Source organism: Macaca fascicularis, chromosome 3, assembly GCF_037993035.2.
Source record: "Macaca fascicularis isolate 582-1 chromosome 3, T2T-MFA8v1.1".
Classification (NCBI taxonomy): Eukaryota; Metazoa; Chordata; class Mammalia; order Primates; family Cercopithecidae; genus Macaca; species Macaca fascicularis.
Window position 1 is genome coordinate 184,489,229 of NC_088377.1, and position 25,680 is coordinate 184,514,908.

The 25,680-nt window shown below is 45.6% G+C and overlaps 2 protein-coding genes and 2 gene segments (V, D, J or C); all 4 read left to right on the plus strand.

Annotated features, from left to right (window-relative positions):
- Window positions 1–25,680, plus strand: part of LOC102137723 (T cell receptor beta constant 1-like) — a 266,137-nt gene that overhangs the window by 112,297 nt on the left and 128,160 nt on the right.
- On the plus strand, window positions 1,069–1,911 carry LOC107129331 (T cell receptor beta variable 29-1-like). The segment is given in 2 exon segments: window positions 1,069–1,133; window positions 1,421–1,911. Coding segments are annotated over 2 exon segments (510 nt in total).
- Window positions 12,828–15,190, plus strand: LOC102132890 (putative trypsin-6). Its single transcript, XM_045387407.3, has 4 exons — window positions 12,828–12,858; window positions 13,911–14,167; window positions 14,569–14,705; window positions 15,002–15,190. Exons 2-4 carry the CDS (start codon window positions 14,038–14,040, stop codon window positions 15,152–15,154), a joined length of 420 nt encoding a protein of 139 aa, XP_045243342.2. The 5' UTR covers window positions 12,828–12,858; window positions 13,911–14,037; the 3' UTR covers window positions 15,155–15,190.
- LOC123572492 (trypsin-2-like) lies at window positions 17,359–25,579 on the plus strand. Of its 3 annotated transcripts, XM_065541085.1 has the most exons (6): window positions 21,278–22,106; window positions 23,120–23,279; window positions 23,634–23,675; window positions 24,339–24,592; window positions 24,990–25,126; window positions 25,427–25,579. In XM_065541085.1, the coding sequence occupies exons 1-6, from the start codon at window positions 21,920–21,922 to the stop codon at window positions 25,577–25,579; spliced, it is 933 nt and encodes a 310-aa protein (XP_065397157.1). In that variant the 5' UTR covers window positions 21,278–21,919. The 3 variants fall into 3 exon arrangements, with proteins under 3 accessions (XP_065397159.1, XP_065397157.1, XP_065397158.1); XM_065541087.2 differs by lacking the exon at window positions 23,634–23,675 and having other exon boundaries at window positions 17,359–21,372; XM_065541086.1 differs by lacking the exon at window positions 23,634–23,675.

Consider the following 25,680-nt stretch of genomic DNA (forward strand, 5'->3'; position numbering starts at 1 on the left):
CTTTACTAAGGCACAGGCAACTGCAAGCGTCAGACAATACTTGATAGTGTTGATAGTAACACTTGAGATTTGTGATCACATAGGCATTGATTTGAGTCCTGACTCTGTTACTTACTCTTGGATTATATGAACTTGGATAGGTTATTTAAGGTCTCTAGGTCTTACCTCTAAAATTTCCTAATCTGTAAAAATAGTGTGACAATAATAAATAGCCAAACCAAAAAATAGACTTAAATAAATGTATGAAAAGCAGAGTAAGTGCTCAAAAACTTAGATGTACTTTTATGCAAAAGTGAACTATTTTAAGCAATTACATGATATGAGAAATCAGCTTGATAATGGAAAAAGATCATAGCATTGTGGTCAAGTTTTACACATGCATGATCTGTTTTGTGGCCTAGACTGAGTTGAATTAGAATAGAAGAAACTATATTACAAGTATCCAGGAATTAAGCAAAGACAAAAAAATAGTTATGACTGTGATAACTGAAACAAGCGAAGAGATATAAGAGACAACGCATTTAATTTGTGAATTGGCAAATAAGGTAGGTGAAGAAAAAGAGAGGCTTATGGAATTCTTGAGCCTAACGTGCAAGAAGAGCAGGGATGCCATTTGTTGGGAGAGGGGAACTGAGGAATAAGAGCCCGTTTATTGGTGTGTGTATGTGCTGGGGTAGGAATGAGTTCAGTTTGAGGTAACCATGAAAACCCAGCAGACAGCTGAAATACTGTTAAGAAGTTCCCTTATATTCTAACATATTACCTTTAGTTCTTTGAAGTCAATTCTGCACCCCACTGTTTGCTCTACATCCAGACAGTAGCACAGACTGGTGTTCAGTAATGACAGATGGTAAAGTGGTGGGAGAACGGTGGTGAGTTGCCTGTGCATGCTGCGAGGCTTGGGCATGAAGACTCATCCTGAGTGAAGAGCCACACAGTTCCACCAGGGGGAAGACTGATTTTTGCATATCTTGCAGAAAATCAACCACCTGTTAGAGGAGGGAAACAGAGCAGGAAGGAGCTACGCTGTAGGAAGCAAAGATGAACTTGAGTTTCACTTCTTAGCGCCTTTTCTCAGGGGAGAGGCCATCACTTGAAGATGCTGGGTCTCCTGCTCCTTCTCCTGGGACGAGGTATGAGCCTTGGCTTGTGAGGAGTCTGGGGTTAATGTTAATGCTGGGTGGAGAGGTGGAAAGACTTTCTCTTCAGAGAGTCTGAAGCCACCAGACAGAAGATGAAGGGGATATGTTAGATTAAAGGGCCATAACAGAGTAATTGTTGGCACAATAAAAAGGAGGCAGTGCCTTGGGGTCCTTTGGGAGCTGAGGTGGCATTGGAGTGATAAAGCAGAGACGTTCCTGCCTGGCGAGACATCTGACTCCAAGCTTGTCAGTCCTCATGAATATCTCTCTGGAATTAGGCTCTGTGTTCAGTGCTGTCATCTCTCAAAAGCCAAGCAGGGATGTCTGTCAACGTGGAACCTCCGTGAAGATCCAGTGTCAAGTCGATAGCCAAGTCACCATGATGTTCTGGTACCGTCAGCAACCTGGACAGAGCATGACACTGATTGCAACTGCAAATCAGGGCTCTGAGGCCACATATGAGAGTGGATTTGTCATTGACAAGTTTCCCATCAGTCGCCCAAACCTAACATTCTCAACTCTAACTGTGAGCAACACGAGCCCTGAAGACAGCAGCATATACCTCTGCAGCGTTGAAGACACAGTGCTGGGCACAGATCAAAGATCTGAGCAAGAACCTCAACTCTCTCCTACCCAGCTCCCCTTACATGAGCCTGAGGGCCCTGCCAAGGTGGGACAGGAGGAGGAAACCACAGCTCTTGGGCAGACACAGCTGTTTCTGTGCTTGTGGGTGGGCATGGGTGTGAATGGATAGACTGGGGATGAGGAGAGCATCTGTAGGACTAGCTGGAGTGTTCTATCCACAGACAGGAAGGGTGGCTCCTGGAAAGCTGAGGGTAAAATTTCTTCTAGAAGGGTGCTCAGAAATACCCAATAAAAACAATCAGATACAGTTTCCTTCAAGTGGCAGGGTCAGTAATAACCTTTAACTGTTTTATCTCAAGGCTCTTTTTAGCTGGTTTTCTATCATAATATATTTTGGTAGAACTTTAGTCATCTTGAAACAAAGCTGGTACATTACATTAATGACATCTGGTTGTTCTCAGTGAATAGGAATTATAAAGCCCTCTAGATGCCTCAATATGACAATATGACACATGTATCCCAGGCCAATATAAAATCTGCAAAGTTCAGGAACCTTCTATAATGGTGAGTTTTGTAGTAGTCCAGAGGTTTGGGGCATATCAAAATATCTCCTCTAATGTGAGAAGTAAGCTGCTGCACCTTAGATCATCTACCACAGAGAAAGAGGTGCAATGCTAAGTCTTTGGACTTTGAATTAAACTTTGGATATACTGCATTTGATTGTGCTTCTCTATTCCATTTACTATGTAATCTGTAAAGCTGGGGCCATTGTAAGAGAGGGTTCTGTGGCAGAACAAGCCCATGATGAAAGCTTCCTGCTGCTTGGGCTATAGACTAAGCAGACCCAGTTGTTCTTGAAGATCCCATGATAGATACGGATGCTCTAAGGAGATCCTGACATTCTCCAATAAGGTGCAGCACACCAACATAGCACAAGTATACATATGTAACAAACCTGCACGTTATGCACATATACCCTAGAACTTAAAGTATAAAAAAAAAAAAAAGAATCACAAGGCAGTGTGGAATAGGTTCGCTGTGCCCTGATTTGCACTTCAGACCATTGCATCTTGGGCTATACTTTTGTTGCTTTCCAGATCCCAGAGAGAAAGAATGCTCACACACACAAATTACATGAAGAGTGTTTATTACATACAGGCAGCAAGGGAAAACAGAGGCCTAAGATTCAGGGAAAGCCAGTTCCACCAGGCTCAGGAAAGCTGCCGATGGTGGATGAAATCTTGTCTGTGCCTTCCCTACTTGCTCTGCCACTGAGGGACCTCAGAGAGCAGCCACCCTGGGTGTTATATCCTAAGCAACTTGACATGCTTGGCAAAACATTGAAGGACATCCTACATCTAGAAGGGACTGGAACAGAGCCCTGGCTGTTCTAGCCAATTCCTCCTTATCTCAGGATGTTACATTACCAGCACATTGTACAGTTATTCTTGAGAACTACAAGCAAGAAATGGGGAGGTACTGAGTTGGTCCAAGGCCACCTGGAGAATTGCCCTGAAGACAGGTGCAGAGCTTTGGTGTAAAGCTATACTCTTACTGGCCAATGATCCCCTTTTCTTTTGAAACGTTGCTCCTGGCTCTGTAAAGGATGCCTCATAATGGCATTCAGAACAAGGTATTATCTGATCTGCAAAACTGTAACGTTGGCTGTGCCCAGAGCATTCTCTCTGTTATTAAATGGAAAATATATAATCAAGACCATACTTAAACACAGCTGGAAGAAGGTACAATTCAATTTCGAGAGCACATCTCAGAGTGTCATGGTACCCACTCATGCTTTTCTCCTCTCACCTTCAAACCACACCCAAGTTTCATAGAAATTTCATATTTCCAGTTGAGAAACATGAGATCATTTTTTCAGATGAGTCTTCACATTATTCTTGAAGGATCATTACAGTCTAACCAAGTATGGTTCTGAAAGGTAGTGGTGAAGGGAAATCCTCTTGGGGCCAAAACTTAAATCGGTATACCTGATTGTTGTCCATATTTTATTGAAGAAGAGATGGCCAGAAGTATAGCTATATCTTATATTCAATTTTCTTTCATACTATCATCTAGTCTCCTTACCTATTCAGTCATATTTTCTTCTTTTTGCTTCTCTATGCTACAATCTGGGTAATTTCTTTAAAATTACTGTTTAGTTTACTAATTCACACCTCAGCTCCAGTAAACCTCTAATTTAACGTTTCAACTGACTTTGTTCATCTAAATTATATTTTTTATTTCTAGAAACTCCACTTGGGTCATTTACAAATATGAGTTGTCATTTTTGAATGCATCTTGTTCCTTGTGTATTTTAAAATTATTTTCTTTTTATAAGTATATTAAGCATCTACTGGGAATTCTTATCTGGCAATGCCAGCATTTGATGCCTTTTTGCATCTTGTTTTCAGTAGTCTGCTGACTCTCACTCAGGGTGGCCTATTTCCTTGTGCACTATGTAATTTAATGTGAATTCATCTTTCAGAATTCTTTAAATACTGGAGTAAACGTGGGTTTTCTAGGAAATATTCATGCTTGCCCCTGTCAAGAAATTGGAATGCTACAGACCTAATATCATTTTATTTTATAATTCTCAGTATATATCTTCTTGGTCATAGAATGTCTATCTCAAACTCCAATGGGCTGACTGGTCAGCGACCATGAATACTCAGAGGAAATTTTTAAAAATCCTTCACCCAAAGCCAAGACCAAGATAAATAATATTCTTTGTTAACTGCTTCTAGGATTAGTTTTCTAGCTCATCCTTTCACTAACTGTGTATCTCTTTGTGTACCTCACTTTATAAAGGAGTGATTCCTATCTAGTTTCTGGTCCATGTAAGGTCCCATGGGCCTTCTCCAGTTTCCACATGTACTAATTCTCCAGGTCACAGGAATGCACATGTATACCAATTTTATCTCATGCGTTCAATGCTAGCTTACCTTCCTGCCCCATGCTCCCATTACCATAGGAAGTTGACAAATTTATCTACGGTGAAGTCTTGGATTATGAAGCACCTTCATATATTACAAAATTGCCTCTTTAAAAGCAGTAAAGCACTGTGGTTAGGAACTTGAACTTTCTCAAGTGACAGACCTAAGTTTAAAACTTGGTTCTTCTGCTTTAACACTAGGTGTAACCTTAACAAGTTACACAATTTCTCCATGCCTTAATTTCTCCACAGACAATAAGGATAATAGCGAGTTTTTAAATGTAAGTTTTTAATAAGAAAGTGATGCAATTATCTGTGTAAAAAGCACACAGAGACAAAATATGCAATTAGTGTAGTTGCTATCTAAACGTATTTCTCACTATAAAAACATATTTTACCACTAGCAATTCCTTCCTCAAGAATAAGTAGGAACCTCTCTCAGAAAATTTTATTATTACAATTGTTTCTCTTTTAGCTATTTTAACTAAATAAAAAAAATTGTGGTATTATGAAATATGCATATTATCAAAATTAAAAAGTCAGAATCACTCAGTTTAATAAAATCAGATCATAAAATATGTAGTTTTAGAATTTATTCCCTTAACCCAACAATATTTCATGAATATGATTTCATGTCAAAAATATTTTACATTAACTTTAATAAGAATAATTCAATATACTGATGACCATCCTTCATACAATCAAAACCCATGACAAGGTATATATCCATAGGCTAGATGACACAGTTATTTAATTTTAAATAGCAATCAGTTGTGTGTGTTGAATTATTTCTGTTACAGACTCAGAAGGAAATCATGAAAGCCCTCCTAATTCTACTTGCAGATGGCTGGTTCCTTTTTATTCAGGTGTTAACTTAAATGCTACCTCCCCAAAGAGACCCTTCCTGACCACTCTACATAACAGCACTTCAGCAGTCATCCCATATTATATTATCACTTTATCCTATTTTAGTAATATGTACTCATCATGTACTGAAAGCAATGTATGTGCATCCCATTTCTATACCTCCTCACATGTGCATAAATGCATGCACATGTACACACGAATGCAATGAAAACAAGAACCTTTTCTGTCTTCTTCATTGCTGCTTCCAAATAGCATAGAAGAACTCTTGGAATATCACTTCAGGAATTCAATAAATATTTGTGAGTACATAAATATGATTTCAAACATAAGAGGAAAATTTATACAGCTGTAGTGGATTTCCCTGGAGGAAAACTCTACAAAGGCATTTGAGTTTAGATAATCTAAGCCCATAAGAAAATTAACTAGATTATTCTAACAGGAAAGGAATAAGCACTTCAAACTTTATATTTTTTATTCTTGTTTTAAATTTATGTTTTAGTTGGGAGGAGGATATGAAAAGATTAAAGGACACAAAATTACAGCTAGATAGGAGGAATAAGTTCCAGTGTTTTACAGAACTGCAGGAGGACTACAGATAACAAGCTTTGTATTTGAATAGAAAGGTACACATATCATGTGCCAACCCCCTTCTGCTGCCTTACCCAAGACTGGGAAATGGAACAGAAGATACGGGTTCTACAGAGGGGCAAAGTGCAGAACCTGCTCAAACACAGTGGCCCTAGGGTGGAAGGTTCTCAACTGGAATTGTGTTGGTGCCTGTGTGGATGAAGCACTCAGTTCTGAGCCTTGGGAGCCTTTTGAAGGCCCTCCTGGCCAAGACAATCTTGAGGAAATGGCTGACCCATTGGCTGACTTCCAAATGGATGACACAGTCTAGAATTTTATAAGCTAAACGAGCAAAAGGAACCCAGTTGACTGGATTTATCACCAAACCTATCTTGTGAGCCTCAATCTAGAGCTAGTATAATTTAGAAAAATACATACATACATCATATATTAAACTCTGAGTATCATGAAACAGATCCTAGATGTTATAATAATAAGAACCTACATGGGTGTTTCTCCTACACTCTGTCCTGGCTTTCTTCTGCTTCCTGTCTAAGGCAGACTGGACTCACTTAAGCAGCTCTAATAGGCCAAACAAGAGAGTGGTCAAGGAGTGGCTGAAATGTGAACAGAAAGACTCACCATTATATTACAGCAATCAATCTATCCTTAAAATAATTTAGGTTTAGTCTCAAGTGCTAGAGGCTTCCCCATTTACCCATACATGGATGCCTGAAGAATAAACAGAACTATAAATTTCCCTCCGGGCATAAAACCTGCATGTTTTCCATGGCCATCGACTCCATCTTACAAGTCAGATTTTTTGGATCACACAGAGGACTCCCTTCACTCTCCAGATTCAGTGATTCCTGGGTTGAGATAGTAATGAAAACAATTCCTTATAGGATAAAGAGAAATTGTGCCATGGGATAGATCAGTAGCTTAGAAAAAAAAAATAATGGATGAGGAGAGGAGCTGGGAGTTTGGGGGGAAGACAGCCTAAAATCTGACAATCTAGTTGGAGAATGATAAAGGATACTGGAACCTAAAGAGGAGTTGAGTAAGAGCTTAGGAGAAAGACGTGGTGGGATTTGGAGAAGAAAGTGTTAAAAAAAAAAAAGAATTTGGAATCTGACACTTTTCAGACTACTAGGAGGTCTGAAAGACTCAACTCTGTAGCGACATGAAGGGGAACAAACTTCGTCTGAATAGGGAAGGTTCTAGTATGATCTCTGCTTTCCTTAGACAAGTGACCCTGGAGAAGTCACCTCACCTCTGAGCTTTAGATTGTTCATCTCTAAAAAGGAGATAACAATATCTGCTGCCTGCCACCTCAGTGAGGCTGCACCAAGGATCAGTTTGGAGGAGGCAAAGCAGAATGCCCTATGGCAGAGCACGGAGGCCCTAGAGTCAGATCAACATACTTACATCCCATCTTTACAACCTACTGGCTGTGTGACCTTGAGCAAGTCACTTCACCTTCAGAAAGCCCATTGGAGCTCTGTAAAATGGGCAATCCCATAGGTGGTTGTGATGATAAAATGAAAAAGCCATTCTTATATGAGTTACATGCCATATAGTAAGTTATGTGGTAACTTACTTGTTTTTGGCAGAAAAATTATTTTTCTTTGGAAATAATTGGAATTAAAAGAATTGCTGGGTGGAAAGGTAGATCTCTTTTAAGTTATTTCAGAAATCTCCAAAGTGCTTTCTGCATTACTTTTTCCATGAGCTAATTCACACTCAGGCCAACAGTATATAAGCGTTCCCTTTTCTCTGCAGCCTCAACAGCATCTCCTATTTTTTTTTTTTTTGACATTTTAATAATAGCCACTCTCCAGCCAAGTTATTTCAAGGCCAATGCGGGGAAGAGCCATGAAGATCCATTTTCCCGAAGAGAATTCTTGCCTGCCCACTGGCAGAATGCTTGTTTTCATCTGTCTTTCTTGTTTTTCAAAGAAAAACCAAAGGTAAAGTGGTATCATCTTCCACACCTGAACCAGTTTGTAGCCACCAGAGCCTGCTAGGAAGGGGCCCCTCAAGCATGCAGTGATCTTGTCACCTGGAATTTGAGAGATCAACAAGCCCCATAGCAACTGACCTTACACCTGCCCATCAGCGCCCATCCTTTCACGGGATTAGCTCAATTCTGGCTCTGCAGACACTGGCAGCCACAGGTGACAAATCCTGGGCCTCTGTGGGCTTCCCTCATCACCCAGGGCCACAATGGGCTGCCTGTCCTAGGCAGAGACACAGCAACATTTTCTTAAACTGAAATTAAGCATAAATTCCCTTCACCAATAATCCTCTGAGGGCACAATCCCTGCCTCCTTCCTTGGAGATTTTAAAACACATCTCTCTGACCAAACAGGTAGGTGAGATCTGACTTTAAATGGGGGAAAATCGGGATGAATAGGGGTATCAGGAATGAATCCCAAGTGTTTTTGTGTGGGACAGGCATCCACATCCCGAACTGTACCTGGAGATGGAGAAAAATGCGGGAGAGGAGGAGAGAAAAAAAGGGGGACAAAGTGGCTAAAAGTCATTGAAAGCTTCCCTTTTGGTTCTTTCCAGCTCTGGCTGCTTTGTCAAGATCTTAGGTGAAGGCAGGGTCAGCTCTGGCTGGGAGAGGCTGCTCTGGGAGATGGGAGAGTCACGTCACCTCCAGAAAGCTCATTTGATCATCTGTAAAATGGGGAATCCCATAGTTGGTTGTGAGGATAAAATGAAAAACACATTCTTAACTTGTATGAGTTACATGCTGTATAGTAAGGTACATGCTATATAGTAAGCTCACAAAAATGATTCACTGTTATCATAATTGAAGGACAGTGGTTTGGTGTGCTAAGCACTAAATACAAGCCAGAAAGATGTCTTAGAGAAGCAGACAAAGAAAACTGTAGCTCAGAATGAACAGTAGCAAGAATGGCATGTCCTCCAAATTGAGCTCGGGCAGCTGAATCTGAACCTGTCCTACACATGTGAGTCTACGGTATGAGGTAACAGTCTCCACCTATAGCTATGTTCTCTGCCTATAAGGTCATTCATTTTTGAACAAAGCTGACCTCAGACTATACTGTGATCATTTAAGGAAGAGCGCAAAATACTGGAGAAGTCTAGTCTTCAAGCTCTAGATACAGAAATCCTCATATTCTGGGGTGTTGCCTTTCAGACAGAGAGTGAGAGCCACAAGCACTGATCCAAAAATCCCCTTTTCCAAACACATTTTCCATCTTCTACCAAGGTTCACCTCCCTGTTTAGTGCACACTGGTGTCGACAGTTGCTACAGCAAGAGTCTCTCCTTATCCTCCAAGGCAGGAGTTCTGTGAAGACCCCATGACAAGGGGACAAAATGAAACATGTTTAGGGACAACACAGGAAAAACCCATATTATCAATGCTCCAAAACCTGGATACCTCAGACTTGGCCAGTTATGTGTGAGCAGAGAAGTGTGTCATCTACATGGAAGTCATGGCCTAGATGGGTCTGGAACGGTGGCAAGATAAGGCTCTAAGACAAAGTGCCAGGAGAAAGATCAATTCAATCATCTATTTCTGCCAGGAAGAAAAGACCAGGAAGGAATCAAATGTACCGTTTGTCCTCTGGGGACCTATGTCTTGATCCCCAATGAATCTCCTTTTAGATGCCACCTGCAGCAATTCCCATACTTCACAACGCTCTCCATGGCTTCCGTTGGCCTTATGGTCAGCTCTGCCAAGATCTGTATGCTTGGGAAAGACCGAATCCCTCTGAATCTCATTGTCTTCCTCTATAAATGGAAATAATTTTGTTCCACACAAATCACAATTAGCATGTTTGTGGGAAGTTAAACTGTGAACCTCAGCATAAACGAAAAGCTATGCACCACTCTTGCTTACTTAAAAACGTGTAAAGCTGTCAGACACCATACACCATCTAAGTACAGCAGCGTTAGGTTTGAGCCCAACAGTGATTAGACAGGGTACGGGGTGAAGAGGGTGTCTCAGAGCAGTGGGTCTCCTGGCTGTCGGGAAGCTGGATCGGTGGCCATGCCGGGAGTTGAACCCGAAGGTACTCTGTGTGCCCTCTCAACTCCACGGGCCCCACTTTGGCAATTTTTCTGATTCCCTCTGGTTTCCATTTGCTTCCTCCCTCTAGCGCCTGGTCATGTCAAATTTCACCACCAAGTTTCTGAGCTTTTCTGATTTTGTTCATCTTCAGAACACTGCTGCTTCTTTTACCTTTCAAAGAATTCGAACTTGAACTCTGCTCACTCCTGCCCATCACCAGCCAAACTCAGAGTTGCTGAGAAGGGAAAGCACCCTCATAAGCAAGCTCCTCCTTTCTTTACATCACTAGACCTGAGTACAGACAGCATCTCCATCTCCACACTGCTCTGGCCAGGTTATGCCTCAATCAATTACACAACTGTGTCTTAGTAGCATTGGTAGGGCCCAAATCAGGATATTCTCTGGGAAGATTCACTTTGTACCGAGCACAGCATAATCTCACTGCATCGAAAATAGAAAATTCTAGACCCACCCCTCCACATCTTCGTTATTGAACCCAATATGTGACCCATTTACCATGTGCTAAAATCTCCACCTCTGCTGATTCTCAGATCAGATCAGATCCCAGATTTACCATGGTCCAAACTCTGACATCTGATCGGGGGCATGTTATTCTGGTTCAGGTTGTCAGTCCTGAGCAGGTGGGTCAGTTTGCATCACCCTGAGTGCCAATTGCCAGGGCACTGTGAGGCTGCATAAAAAATACCTATGACAGGATACATATGAGACAGACAAATGTCTTCACATTGAAGAAGGGGAGGAGTACACCATTGATCTTCCATGCTCCAGAGGCACTGAGTAAGTTCCTACCTAAACTGTGCCCTTCCTTCTTTGAAACACTTCCCATCCTTAAGCCTTCATAGGAAGGAGAGCCATCTGGAAGCCCAGAATCCTATGGGATGCTGAGTCCCCCTTCTCCTTACCCCTTAGTTTTGGAATTCTTATTCCCCAAAGCCTTAGATTTAACCGTGCCACATGCTGACTGGAGAGATGCATCTTCATATTCACAGAAACGAGCCTTAGATACGACTTTGCTCCTCTCATGGGGGCTTCAGGACACTGAAAAGCAAAGCTTGTGACCAACGCTTGCCCTTCCTTAAGTACATTAAATACATCCCCAATAGTTTAAACGATTCCTAACAGCCAGGCCATTCTCCCTCCTTCTAACCCTCACCTCCTCGGCCTGAGAAATCACAGCTGTGTGATTGGGGGCTTGATTTTCCCTGTCTTCCCCATCCCAGAATCCTTGCAGGAAACAGCCAGTCTCCCTCTCTGCTCTCTGAAGGCAAGTTCCCTTATCACCTGTGAATCACAAACCCACAGAGTGGCCAAACATAGCTGAGCTGATGCAAGACCCTGGGAAGGGGAAAGCTGCAGGTTTGTTGGTCCTACGAGGAGCAGTGACCCTCACCTCACAGACACTTCCTCTCCCAATCCTCGGGAGGTATAAAGACTGGTCCTCCACCACCAGTCAGGGACACTCTACCACCATGAATCCACTCCTGATCCTTGCCTTTGTGGGAGCGGCTGGTGAGTTTCATGCCCTGCCTCAGGCCCCAACCACCCCTCCTGGCAGACACATGCCCTTCCATTCTTGCCACCTCTCCTCTTTTGACTGTGCTCTGATATTCTATTTCCTCCATCTGGCATCTTTACTTCCCATCCTCCCTGGGCTCTCTTTAAGCCTCACCTCTTTCACCTTCTCCCTGATTTCACTCCCACCACTACAATTCATCCATATCCGAGCTGTGGTTGGAGATGCTGGGAAGGGAGACCAGGTGGGGTGGGCCCACGAAATAAAGCAGCAGGCTTCAGGCTTGGCTCCCACAGCACCAGAATACCTCCACTATAGCTGCTGTTAACCTCAAATGCACCTGGGGAGGTGGAAAAATTACTCATGCCAGAGACTCAACTCTAGAAATTCTCACTTCATTTGTCTGGGGTGCAGCCTGTGTTCTGGGCTTTTAAGCTTCCCAGGTGATTTTTAACATTTCTAGGCATGCAGCCAAGGTTAAGAATTGCTGTTCTTTTGGACAATAATAACGTCTACCTTTGTTCTGCCGAAGTGAGCCTGGGGCATCCCTCAATTCTGCCTTCACTACACAGATCTGGGCTGAGGGGGAAGCTGGTCATGGCCAGGTCTACACAGCCAGCGGTTTTCCTAGCTTGGCCAAAGTATCCTGACCATCCAGGGCTTAAACAGCCAGGTGGAGTACACAGGTGGTGAATAAAAGAGAGAAGCATTCAGTGGGTGAGACAGACACATCCCAACTCCTATCCCACTGGAAGCATTGTGAGGACATTCCTTGCATCCTCAGCCTGGTGACCCCAGGAGAGATCTGAACACCTGCAGGGTACCTAGCTATGCACCCTGCAGACACAGAGACTTGGGAGCCACATCCAGTGATGCTCACCAGGGGTGCCAGCGCTCCCTCCCTTGCCTAGCCTCACTGAGCTTCTTAAGGATTTCTAATTAGCAGAAAGCAACTGCAGGCTGGGAGCACCACCCCTAACATGCAACTGACTTGCCTTCTCCCTTCCCATCTCCACTCCAGTTGCTGCCCCCTTTGACGATGATGACAAGATCGTTGGAGGCTACACCTGTGAGGAGAATTCTGTCCCCTACCAGGTGTCCCTGAATTATGGCTACCACTTCTGTGGTGGCTCCCTCATTAACAAACAGTGGGTGGTGTCAGCAGCTCACTGCTACAAGCCGTAAGTGTGGGGTCCCTGACTGCAAAGCTCCCAGCCAGGTTGCCTGGGCGAGCTTGGCTTTAGCCCACGGAATCACTGAGGTGGGTAAGATGGACGGGAGAGGTAGTGAAAAAGAAAACCTGTTGGCAGTAGCTGACTCTTCAGAGCAGAGAGTGAACACAAGACAGGAACCTCTCACACCCAGGCAAATCCATGAAACAGCAAGGGTTGTGGTCATAAAAGCAGGCAGGGATGATCTTGGATGGACTGAGCTTGTGAGAAAAGCAGGCAAGTACTTTTGCTGGTTAGCTACACAATAAAGCCACCTAGGAAAGAGTTTTAAAAAATACTGATGCCTGTGTCCTATCTCAGGGCAATTAACTCAAAATTTTCAGGAAGAGGGTGTGAATATCAGTGAGTATTTCACACTCTACCTCTGGTAACTATAGAATCTATAGACAGAGCTGAGAACCGCCGCCTCCGCCAAGAACTCTCAAACCTGAGTAGGCATCAGAACCACCTGCAGGCTTGTTAAGGCACAAATCACTGGGTCCCATCCCCAAGGTTCTGATCAGTAGGTGGGGGTAAGGCCCAAGAATTTACATTTCTAACAAGTTTCCAGGAGATGCTAATGCTGTGGCTACCCTTGGATTAGATTACACAGAAGGGTGGTGCTCACCAGGCCAAGAAGGGAGGGAGGAACAGGCACTGTGCACAGTTAGCAAAGACCTGGGGTGAAGAACGCTGGGAAAACTACAAGGAGCTCTTTGTGCCCACAGTGCTGGTGACTGTGGAAATTGTGGGAAAGAGGCTGGGAAGGCGGGATGAGGAGCAGCCTCTGGTGCATCCCTTTGACTCTTCCGCACCCCACTAACGACCTCTGAAGCAGAAAGGTCCTGGGTCTCACACCTGCACTGACCCACATCCCTCTCCTGCCCATGTGATATGAACACATACTCCACCCCATGGCTCCAGAGCTGTCCATGAGCAGGGAGCTTAAGGACCCTGGGGATGGTGGGATGGGTACCCCAGCAGTGGAGGAAGGTCTTTACCACGCCTGCCCTGCCCATCAGCCGCATCCAGGTGAGACTGGGAGAGCATAACATCGAAGTCCTGGAGGGGACTGAGCAATTCATCAATGCAGCCAAGATCATCCCGCACCCCAAATACAACGAGGTTAAGAAATATAACAATGACATCATGCTGATCAAGCTTTCCACACCTGCTGTCATCAATGCCCGTGTGTCCACCATCTCTCTGCCCACTGCCCCTCCAGCTCCTGGCACTGTGTGCCTCATCTCTGGCTGGGGCAACACTCTGAGCTCTGGCGGTGAGTGGGACCCTTTGTCTTTCTACTTCCCTCCATCCTCCCAATTTCCAGAATGAAGCATATCCCTTAACTTGAATCCTCTCGCCCCCAGGCTTAAGACACATTTCCAGTGCCCATTATACACAGGCTCTGGACTGAACATGAGAGAGATGCAAAGTCTAAGGACTTGGCTCCTAATTCAAAAGACAGGACAAATGGAGAACTTGCCCTGATCACATTTTGGGAGGGGTTCAACAATGATCATTCTGGGAACTAAAAGCCAGAGTCCCTTGTCAGGACTTATGTTTTGGAGCCCTCTCCAGGGGCAGTGTTCCTCTTCAATGTTCCAACCTGGATTATTGTCTCCTTCTCTGGCCTAACCCACATTTCTACTTTCTTTGATCTCTTCCTGATCCTCACAGCCGACTACCCAGATGAGCTGAAGTGCCTGGACGCTCCTGTGCTGACCCAGGCTGAGTGTGAAGCCTCCTACCCTGGAAAGATTACCAGTAACATGTTCTGTGTGGGCTTCCTTGAGGGAGGCAAGGATTCCTGCCAGGTGATTTGAACAACCCTTCCCATTCTGAAGCTCCCACTGATACCCAGGCCCCATCTTGGAAAAAGATTTCAACTCCCAAGGTGGTGGGGCTGAGGAGGCTCCCTGTAGTATCCCCATGGAGAAGTGAGGAAGGCTCCCTTGGGCTGCATGCTGTCTGCTTAGGGACAGAGAATGGGCCACTGTGAGAAGGACGTGGAGCCACAGAGCTGCCTGAAAGGGGTCTTTTAAGGTTCAGAGTAAATATAGCTATATTCCTCCTCCATCTCTCCATACAACTTCTCCCTTCTTCTCCCTAGGGCGACTCTGGTGGACCTGTGGTCTACAACAGACAGCTCCAAGGAGTTGTGTCCTGGGGCTATGGCTGTGCCCAGAAGAACAGGCCTGGAGTCTACACCAAGGTCTACAACTATTTGGCCTGGATTAAGGACACCATAGCTGCCAACAGCTAAACCCCCTGTCCCGCTGCAGTCTCTATACCAGTAAAGTGACCCTGTTCTAACTGTGTCTGTGCCTGCTCCCTCACACTCCTTCACACTGGAAAGCATCCTCCAATCTCAGGTCAGATTGGGGTGCCCCCCTTAAAGGTAAGCAGAGCCCCCAGCTCCCAAAATGTGTTGCATGGTACACTAGATTAGCACATACAAGGACATGGAATCCAAAAATAGTAAGAAGTTTGGGAGAAAAGGGGGTACTCTTTTCTAGAGAAACGTGTGTTTGGAAAGGTGGTCTTTTGGTGGAGAGGTTGATTTTTATTTGGGCTTCTCACAGTGGTTGGAGCTACTCTGCCTTCAGAACAATCACAGCACAGAAAATGTGTCAGCATCTTCCAGACAGCCCAAAAAATTTTACGAGCTAAATCTTATTGCTAAATTACAACAATAATTACAAATACTACTGGTGATGACATGCCTCTCCCAGGAATGTTTTGGCACCAAACCCTCGACCAAGCCCTCCCTTCTCATTCACCTGGAAAATCAGACTCAAGTAAATCTCCCTGGCCCCCTAATTTTCCCTGAACTCCCTAGTTCCATCTCTGTGAGCAGCTGGAGAGATGTCCCGCCTACCACAGCGGGAGCCTGACTGCAACTTGCGAATCAAGTCCAGCTCTGCACACTGCATTTTCCTCTTCTTTGATTTTGGGATAGGACGCTGCAGTGACTCCCTCAGCTAACACCAGCTCCCCACTATGACCAGGGAAAGAAACTAGAGAGGGTCAGGATTCACCCATTTGATCAATTAACTGAGAAAGGATTCATTTTCATAAAATTTGTTCGCCTTTAAGACACTTCAAATGAGTTATTTGGGACTCTTTTAAAAAGGTAGAAGGAAAGATCTGAGGGCTGTGACACCATCCAGCCACTCTGGCCACACGTTGGCTGGCTTGCACTCACTGGACACAGCAGAGGGAGGCAGGCCCCATGGCACCTGTGGCACCTGCCAAAGCCTCCTCCTGGCAATTCTGAGAGGGCCCATGCTGGGTCCATAGCTCATCCAAGCTTGTCACCGAAGATCCAAGCAAGCTTCTCTTTGAAATTCAACCTTCACCTTCTGTCCCAAGTGGTTGTGGACACCCCTGGGAGCTGGCACCAAGGGCCAGGAGCAGCCAAGGGAGACAGACAAGTTCAGAGCACATTTTCTGTTACAGGGAACACAGCACAGGCCTCCAAGTGTCCACGGAGCAGCGCGCACATTGCAGTGATGAGTAGAGTAAAACCCCTACATGCAGCAAAGCATTCCTGGAAAACGCAGGGGACCGCAATCCACATGCTGGGGAATACACCACATGCTGTGGAATGAATCAGACACTTGTTTGGTAAACAGTAAATGTGTAAATCAATTACCTTCAGAGGGCCATCTTGGCTCCAGATGTGTGATTCGTGTGAGGAGACGGCTACCACTCACTATCTTCGGAGGAAAACGGGGCTCAGGGCTCGCACATAATGGAGAGATACACACGGGTTACCCAGAAAGTCACTGCATACAAACATCACTTTGTTCAACAAGGATTTTTTTTTTAGGGAGTACAAAGGCAGACCCTAGTTCACCTTACAGCCTCGGGTTTGTCTGCTTTTGGAGATAGACAGATATAATATCTGTATACACACACACACACACACATACACACACACACACACACATACACACACACACACACACATATACACACACATATATGATAGATAGACACGACATATACATTTTTTCCCTTTCTTACCATAATGTCAACGCCTCATCTGAATATCATCATCACTCAAGAGTCAAGGGAAGAACCAAACGCTTCATATAAACAGGGCTGGGTGGGGAGTGTTAGTTTCCACTGTTTTCCGTCTCCATTCAGATCATTCCTATCAAAGCCCAGCTGGTTACCTGAAGCCAAGCGACAGACATAAGGATCCCAGTGGCCTTCCAGACAGCTGCTTCCACCTCCTACCTGGGCCACTTACACTCTTTACACAGAAAAGTGAGTCACCCCACTCAGATGGGTTGCCAGCAGAAACAGGGCATGAAAATCACAGATAACCATGGGATTTCTTCTAAGCGGTCAGTGTAAAATAAACCAACACTACCACCACCAAAAACACAAAACAAGCAAAGAAATCCTTATCGAAAATTCAAGACAAACTACTGTGTAGAGCCAGGCCATGGGGTTGCCTTTTCTCAGGCCACACAGCTTTCCCAGTCCATTTACTCACATGGAACAGTGAGATGTGAAGGTCTGCAGAGCCTGTGCTTGGGATGGTACTGTTCACCTGTGGGTCCAGAACAAGGACAAAGAGGCAGAAAGCTGCAAATCTGTCCACCGCCACGGATTAGTCCCTCCTGCTCAGAGAGGCTCCGAAGAGCCCCCACCTCAGCCTTCACACAAAACATCTCCTTCTGGCTCAACTACAGCCAGGCTGCAGTGCCGTGGCATGATCTTTGCTCACTACAACCTCGGCCTCCCAGGTTCAAGAGATTCAGCCTCCCAAGTAGCTAGGATTACAGGTGTGTGCCACCATGCACAGCTAATTTTTTTTTTTTTTTTTTTTTTTGTATTTTTAGTAGAGACAGGATTTCACCATGTCGGCCAGTCTGGTTTTGAACTCCTGATCTGAAGTAATCCAAAGTGCTGGGAGGACAGCTGTGTGCCACTGCTCCAGGCCCAGGCTCCATTTTTAAAAAATAATTTCAACTTTCATTTTAGATTCAGGGGCTATATGTGCAGGTTTGTTACATGGGTATATTGTGTGATGCTGAGGTTTGTGGCACAAATGATCTCATCACTCAGGCAGTGACCATAGTACCCAATAGGTAGTTTTTCAGCCCTTTCCACCCTCCTTCCCTCTTCCCTCTAGTAGTTGCAGTGTCTACTGTTCTCATATTTATATCCATGTGTACCCAATGCTCAGCTCCCACTTATATATGAGAATGCGATATTTGGTTTTCTGTTCCTATGTTAATATGCTTAGGATTACAGTCTCCATCTCCATCCATGTTGCTGAAAAGACATGATTTCATTCTTCTCATGGACGCATAGTATTCCAAGGTGTATATGTACCACATTTCCTTCATCCAGTCTAATGCTGATGGCCCCCTAGGTTCATTCCATGGCTTTGCTACTGTGAATAGTGCTGTGAAAGATGTGCAAGAGCATGTGTCTTTTTGGCAGAACAATTATTTTCCTTTGGGTAAATGCCCACTAAAGGAATTGCTGGTTGGAATTGTAGTTTTGTTTTAAATTATTTCAGAAATCCTCAAAATGCTTTCTGCATTAATTTTTCCATGAACTAATTTACACTCAGGCCAACAGTGTATCAGCATTCCCTTTCCTCGGCAGCCTCACCAGCATCTTCTATTTTTTTTGACATTTTAATAATAGCCATTCTGCAGCCAACTACTTTCAAGGCCAACATGGGGAATAACCACAAACATAACCTTTTCCAGAAGACAATTCTTGCCTGCCGACTGGTAGAATTCTTGTTTTCATCTGTCTTTCATTGTTTAGTTTTCGAAGAAAAACCAAAGGTAAAGTGGTATGATCTTCCACACCTGAACCAGTTTGTAGCCACCAGAGCCTACTGGGAAGGGTCCCTCAAGCATGCGTTGGTCTTGTCACCTGGAATTTGAGAGATCAACAAGCCCCGATAGCAACCGACCGTACAACTGCCCATCAGCACCCATCCTTTCATGAGATTAGCTCAATTCTGGCTCTGAAGACACTGACAGCCACAGGTGACAAACCCTGGGTCTCTATGGGCTTCCCTCCTCACCCAGGGCCACAATGGGCTGCCTATCCTGGGCAGAGACACAACAACATTCTCTTAAACTGAAATTAAGCATAAATCCACTTAACCAATAATCATCTGAGGGCACAGTCCCTGCCTCCTTCCTTGGGGATTTTAAAGCACACCTCTCTGACCCAAAGAGGTAGGTGAGATCTGAGTGAACAGTACCAAGATTGGCATGTCCTCCAAATTGAGCTTGGGCAACTGGATCTGAGCCTATCCTACACATCTGAGTCTACAGTATGAGGTAACGGTCTCCACCTATAGCTGTCTTTGCTGCCTATAAGGTCATTCATTTTTGAACAAAGCTGACCTCAGACTATACTGTGATCATTTAAGGAAGAGTGCAAAATACTGGAGAAGGCTAGCCTTCAAGCTCTAGCTACAGAAATCCTCATATTCTTGGGTGTTCCCTTTCAGACAGAGAGTCAGAGCCACAAGCACTGATCCAAAAATCCCATTTTCCAAAAAATTTTTCCACCTTCTACCAAGGGTCACCTCCGTGTTTAGTGCACACTGGTGTCTACAGTTGCTAGAGCAAGAGTCTCTCCTTATCCTCCAAGGCAGGAGTTCTGTGAAGACCCTATGACAAGGGGACAAAATGAAACAACATGTTTAGGGACAACACAGGAAAAACCGTATTATCAATGCTCCAAAACCTGGTTACCTCAGGCTTGGCCAGTTATTCGTGAGCAGAGAAGTGTGTCATCTACATGGCGGTCATGGCCTGGATGGGTCTGGAACTGTGGCAAGGTAAGGCTCTGAGACAAGGTGCCAGGAGAAAGATCAATTCAATCATCTATTTCTGCCAGGAAGAAAAGACCAGGAAGGAATCAAATGTACCGTTTGTCCTCTGGAAACCTCTGCCTTGATCCTCAATAAATCTCCTTTTAGATGCCACCTGCAGCAATTCCCACACTTTATAATGCTCTGCATGGCTTCCGTTGGCCTTATGATCAGCTCTGCCAAGATCTGTATTCTTGGGCAAGACAGAATATTTCTGAATCTCACAGTCTTCCTCTATAAATGAGCATAATTTTGGTCTGCACAAATCACAATTAGCATGTTTTTGGGAAGTTAAACTGTGAAACTCAGCATAAATGGAAAGCAATGTACCACTGTTGTTTACATGAAAACTCTTGTAAAGCTGTCAGGCACCATGCACCATCTAAGTATAGCAGTGTTAGGTATGAGCCCATCAGTGATTAGAGGGGCTACGGGGTGGAGAGGGGGTCTCCAAGCAGTGGGTCTCCTGGCTGTGGGGAAACTGGCTCAGCAGCCATTACAGGAGCTAAACCTGAAGGTACTCTCTGTGTCCTCTCAACTCCACGGACACCACTTTGGCAGTTTTTCCAGTTGTCTCTGGTTTCCATTTGCTTCCTCCCTCTAGCCCCTTGGCCATGTCCAGTTTCACCACCAGGTTTCTGATCTTTTCTCATTTTGTTCACCATCTCCAGAACACCCCTGATTCTTTTACTTTTCAAAGAATTCAAACTTGAACTCTGCTCATTCCCGCCCATCACCAACCTGAGCTCAGAGTTGCTGAGAAGGGAAAGCACCTTCACAAGGAAGCTCCTTCTTTCCTTACATCATTAGACTTGAGCGGAGACAGCATTCCCATCTCCACACTGCTCTGGCCAGGTTGTGCCTCAGTCAATTACACAACTGTGTCTTAGTAGCCTTGGTAGGGCCCAAATCATGATATTCTCTGAGAAGATTCACTTTGCACTGAGCCCAGCAAAATCTCACTGCATCTAAGAAAGTTCCAGGTCTGGCCGGGTGCGGTGGCTCAAGCCTGTGATCCCAGCCCTTTGGGAGGCCGAGACGGGTGGATCACAAGGTCAGGAGATCGAGACCATCCTGGCTAACATGGTGAAACCCCGTCTCTACTAAAAAATACAAAAAACTAGCCTGTAGTCCCAGCTACTCGGGAGGCTGAGGCAGAAGAATGGCATAAACCCAGGAGTCGGAGCTTGCAGTGAGCCGAGATCACGCCATGGCACTGAAGCCTTGGGGACAGAGTGAGACTCCATCTCAAAAAAAAAAAAAAAAAAAAATAGAAAGTTCCAGGTCCACCCCTCCAAATTTCCATCATTGAACCCAACATGTGCCCCATTTAACATGCTAAAATTTCTACCTACTGCTGATTCTCAGATCAAATCATTACCCAGATTTACATTGGTCCAAACTCTGACATCTGATCACGGGCATGTCATCCTAGTTCAGTTTGTTAGCCCCAAGCAGGTAGGTCAATTTGCATCACCCTGAGTGCAGGTTGCCAGGGCAACCGTGAGGCTGCATAAAAAGAACCTATCACAGGATGCACATGAGACAGACAAATGTCTTCACATTGAAGAAGGGGAGGAGTGCGCCATTGGTTTTCCATCCTACAGATGCACTGAGTAAGCTCCTACCTAAACTGTGCCCCCTCCTTCTTTGAAACACTTCCCATCCTTAAGCCTTGGTAGGAAGGAGAGCCATCTTCAAGCCCAGAATCCTATGGAATGCTGAGTCTCCCTTCTCCTTACCACTTAGTGTTGGAATTCTCATTCTGCAAAGTCTTAGATTTGACCTTCCCTAACACTGACTGGAGAGAAGCATCTTCATTTTCACAGGAATGAACCTTAGATAAGACTTTGCTCTTCTCATGGGGGCTCCAGAACACTGAAAAGCCAAGCTTGCTACCAACGCTTGCCCTTCCTTAAGTACATTACATATATCCACAATAGTTGAAAAGATTCCTAAACAGCCAGGCCATTCTCCCTCCTTCTAACGTTCATCCCCTCAGCCTAAGAAAGTCCAGTTGTACAATCAAGGGCTTGGCTTCCCCTGTCTTTCCCATCCCAGCATCCTTCCAGGAAATAGCCAGTCTCCCTCTCTGCTCTCAGAAGGCAAGTTTCCTCATCACCTGTGAATCACAAACTCACAGAGTGGCCAAACATAGCCTAGATGATGCAAGACCCTGGGAAGGAAAAAGCTGCAGGTTTGTTTGTGCTGAGAGGAGTGGTGACCCTCACCTCACAGACACCTCCTCTCCCGATCCTCGGCAGGTATAAAGACGGGTCCTCCACCACCAGTCAGGCACAGTCTACCAACATGCATCTACTCCTGATCCTTACCTTTGTAGGAGCTGCTGGTGAGTATCATACCCTACCTCAGGCCCCACCCACCCCCTTCCTGGCAGACACATGCCCTTCCATTCCTGCCACATCTCCTCATTTGACTGTGCTATGATATTCTATTTCCTCCAACTGGTATCTCTACTTCCCATCCTCCTTGGGCTCTCTTTAAGCCTCACTTGTTTCAACTTCTCCCTGTTTTCACTCCAACCACTGTCATTTATCCACATCTGAGCTGTGGTTGGAGAAGCTGGGAAGGGAGGCCACAGGGTGCTGGCCAACGAAATGAAGCAGCAGGCTTTAGGCTTGTCTCTGACAGCACCAAAATAGCACCACTATAACTGCTCTTAACCTCGAATGCACCTGGGGAGGTGGAAAAATTACTCATGCCAGAGACTCAACTCTAGAAATTCTAACTTCATTTGTCTAGGGTACAGCCTATGTTCTGGATTTTTAAGCTTCCCAGGTGATTTGTAACATTTCCAGGCATGCAGCCAAGGTTAAGAATTGTTGCTGTCCTATTGGCCAATAACAACGTCTACCTTTCTTCTGCCAAACTGAGCCTGGGGGCTGCCCTCAACTCTGCCCTGATTACACAGTTCTGAGCTATGGGGGAGGCTGGTCATGGCCAGGTCTCTGTAGCCAAGGGGTTTTCCTAGCTTGGCCAAAGTATCCTGACAATCCAGGGCTCAAATAGCCAGGGGACATACAAAGGTGATGAATAAAAGAGAGAAGCACTCAGTGGGTGAGACAACCACATCCCAACTCCTATCCCACTGAAAGCATTGTGAGGACATTCCTTGCAAGGTCAGCCCGGTGACCCCAGGAGAGATCTGCACCCCCACAGGGGACCTAGCTACGTGCCCTGGAGACACATCCCGTGATGCTCACAGGGGTGGCAGCGCTCCCTCCCTTCCTAGCCTCACTGTGCTTCTTAAGGATTTCTAATGAGCAGGAACAAACCACAGGCTGGGAGCACCACCCCTAACATGTTACTGACTTGCCTTCTCCCTTCCCATGTCCACTCCAGTTGCTGCCCCCTTTGATAATGATGACAAGAGCAATGGCTGCTACACCTGTGAGGAGAATTCTGTCCCCTACCAGGTGTCCCTGAATTCTGGCTACCATTTCTGTAGTGGCTCCCTCATCAGTGAACAGTGGGTGGTATCAGCAGCTCACTGCTACAAGTCGTAAGTGTGGGGTCCCTGACTGCAAAGCTCCCAGCCAGGCTGCCTGGGAGAGCTTGGCTTCAGCCCAGGGAACTACTGAGGTTGGGTAAGATGAATGGGAGAGGTTGTGGAGAAGAAAACTTGTTGGCAGCAGGTGACTCTCCAAAGCAGAGAGTGAGCACAAGAGAGGAACCTCTCACACCCAGGCAAATCCAAGAAACAGCAAGGATTGTGGTCATAAAAGCAGGCAGGAATGATCTTGGAGTGGACTGAGCTAGTAAGAAAAGCAGGCAAGTACCTTTTGCTGGATAGCTACACATTAAAGCCACCTAAGAAAGAGTTTTATAAAATACTGATACCTGTGTCCTATCCCAGGACACTTAACTCAAAATTTTCAGGTAGAGTGTGTGAATATCAGTGAGTATTTCACACTTTACCTCTGGTAACTGTAGAGTGTATAGACAGAACTCAGAACTGCTGCCTACACCAAGAACTCTCAAACCTGAGTATGCATCAGAAAGACCTGTAGGCTTATTAAGGCACAAATCACTGGGTCCCATCCCCAAGGTTCTGATCAGTAGGTGGGGGTAAGGACCAAGAATTTACATTTCTAACAAGTTCCCAGGAGATGCTAATGCTGTGGCTACCCTTGGATTAGATTACACAGAAGGGTGGTGCTCACCAGGCCAAGAAGGGAGGGAGGAACAGGCACTGTGCACAGTTAGCAAAGACCTGGAGTGAAGAATGCTGGGAAATCTTCAAGGATCTCCTTGCGCCCACGGTGCTAGTGACTGTGGAGATTGTGGGAAAGAGGTTGTGAAGGTGGACTGAGAAGCAGCCTCCACTGGGATCCCTTTGACTCTGCCCCACCCCACTAACACCAACCTCTGAAGCAGAAGGATCCTGGGTCTCACACCTGCACTGACCCACATCCCTCTTCTGCCCATGTGATATGGCCACACACCCCACCCTATGACTCCAGAGCTGTCCATGAGCAGAGAGCTTGAGAACCCTGGGGAAGGTGGGATGGGTAACCCAGCTGTGAGACAAGATCTTCACCATGCCTGCCATGCCCATCAGCCGTATCCAGGTGAGACTGGGAGAGCACAACATCGAAGTCCTGGAGGGGACTGAGCAGTTCATCAATGCAGCCAAGATCATCCGCCACCCCAAATACAACCCAACAACTCTGGACAATGACATCATACTGATCAAGCTCTCCAGGCCTGCCGTCATCAATGACCATGTGTCCACCATCTCTCTGCCCACTGCCCCTCTAGCTCCTGGCACCGAGTGCCTCATCTCCGGCTGGAGCAACACTCTGGGCTGTGGTGGTGAGTGGGACCCTTTGTCATTGTACTTGCCTCCATCCTCCCAATCTCCAGAATGAACCATGCCCCTGAACTTGAATTCTCTCTCCTCCAGGCTTACGACACATTTCTAGTGCCCATTGGCTCTGCACTGGGTACCAAAGAGATGCAAAATCTCAAGGACTGGGCACCTAAAATCAAAAGGCAGAACAAATGGAGAATGTGCTGTGATCACATCTTGGGAGGGGTTCAACCATGATCATTCTGGGAACTAAAAGCCAGAGAGTCCCTTGCCAGGACTTATGTTTTGGAGTCCTCTCCAGGGCAGTGTTCCTCTTCAATGTTCCATCCTAGATTATTGTCTCCTTCTCTGGCCTGACCCACATTTCTACTTTCTTTGATCTCTTCCTGATCCTCACAACCGACTACCCAGACAAACTGCTGTGCATGGACGTTCCTGTGCTGACCCAAGCTGAGTGTGAAGCCTCCCACCCTGGAGAGATTACCATCAACCTGTTCTCTGTGGACTTCCCTGAGGGAGGCAAGGATTCCTGCCAGGTGATTTGACCCCTTCCCCTGCTGAGGCTCCCATCGATACCCAGGCCCCACCTGGGAAAAAGATTTGAACTCCCAAGGTGGCAGGGCTAAGGAGACTTCCTGCAATGCCCCCATGGAGAAGTGAGCAAGGCTCCCTTGGGCTGCATGCTGTCTGCTTAGGAAGAACAGAGAAAGGGCCACCATCAGAAGGACATAGAGCCACAGAGCTGGCTGGAAAGGGGTCTTTTAAGGTTCAGAGTAAATGTAGCTATAATCCTCCTCCATCTCTCTCTTCATACAACTTGTCCTTTCTTCTCCCAGCTTGACAGTGGTGGCCCTGTGGTCTGCAATGGACAGCTCCAAGGAGTTGTCTCCTGGGGCTATGGCTGTGCCCAGAAGAACAGGCCTGGAGTCTACGCCAAGGTCTACAACTATGTGGACTGGATTAGGGACACCATAGCTGCCAACAGCTAAAACCCTCGCTCCCTCTGCAGTCTCTTCACCAAAGAAGTGACCCTGCTCTCACTCTCTGTGTCTGTGCCTGCTCCCTCGCACTCCTTCACACTGGAAAGCAT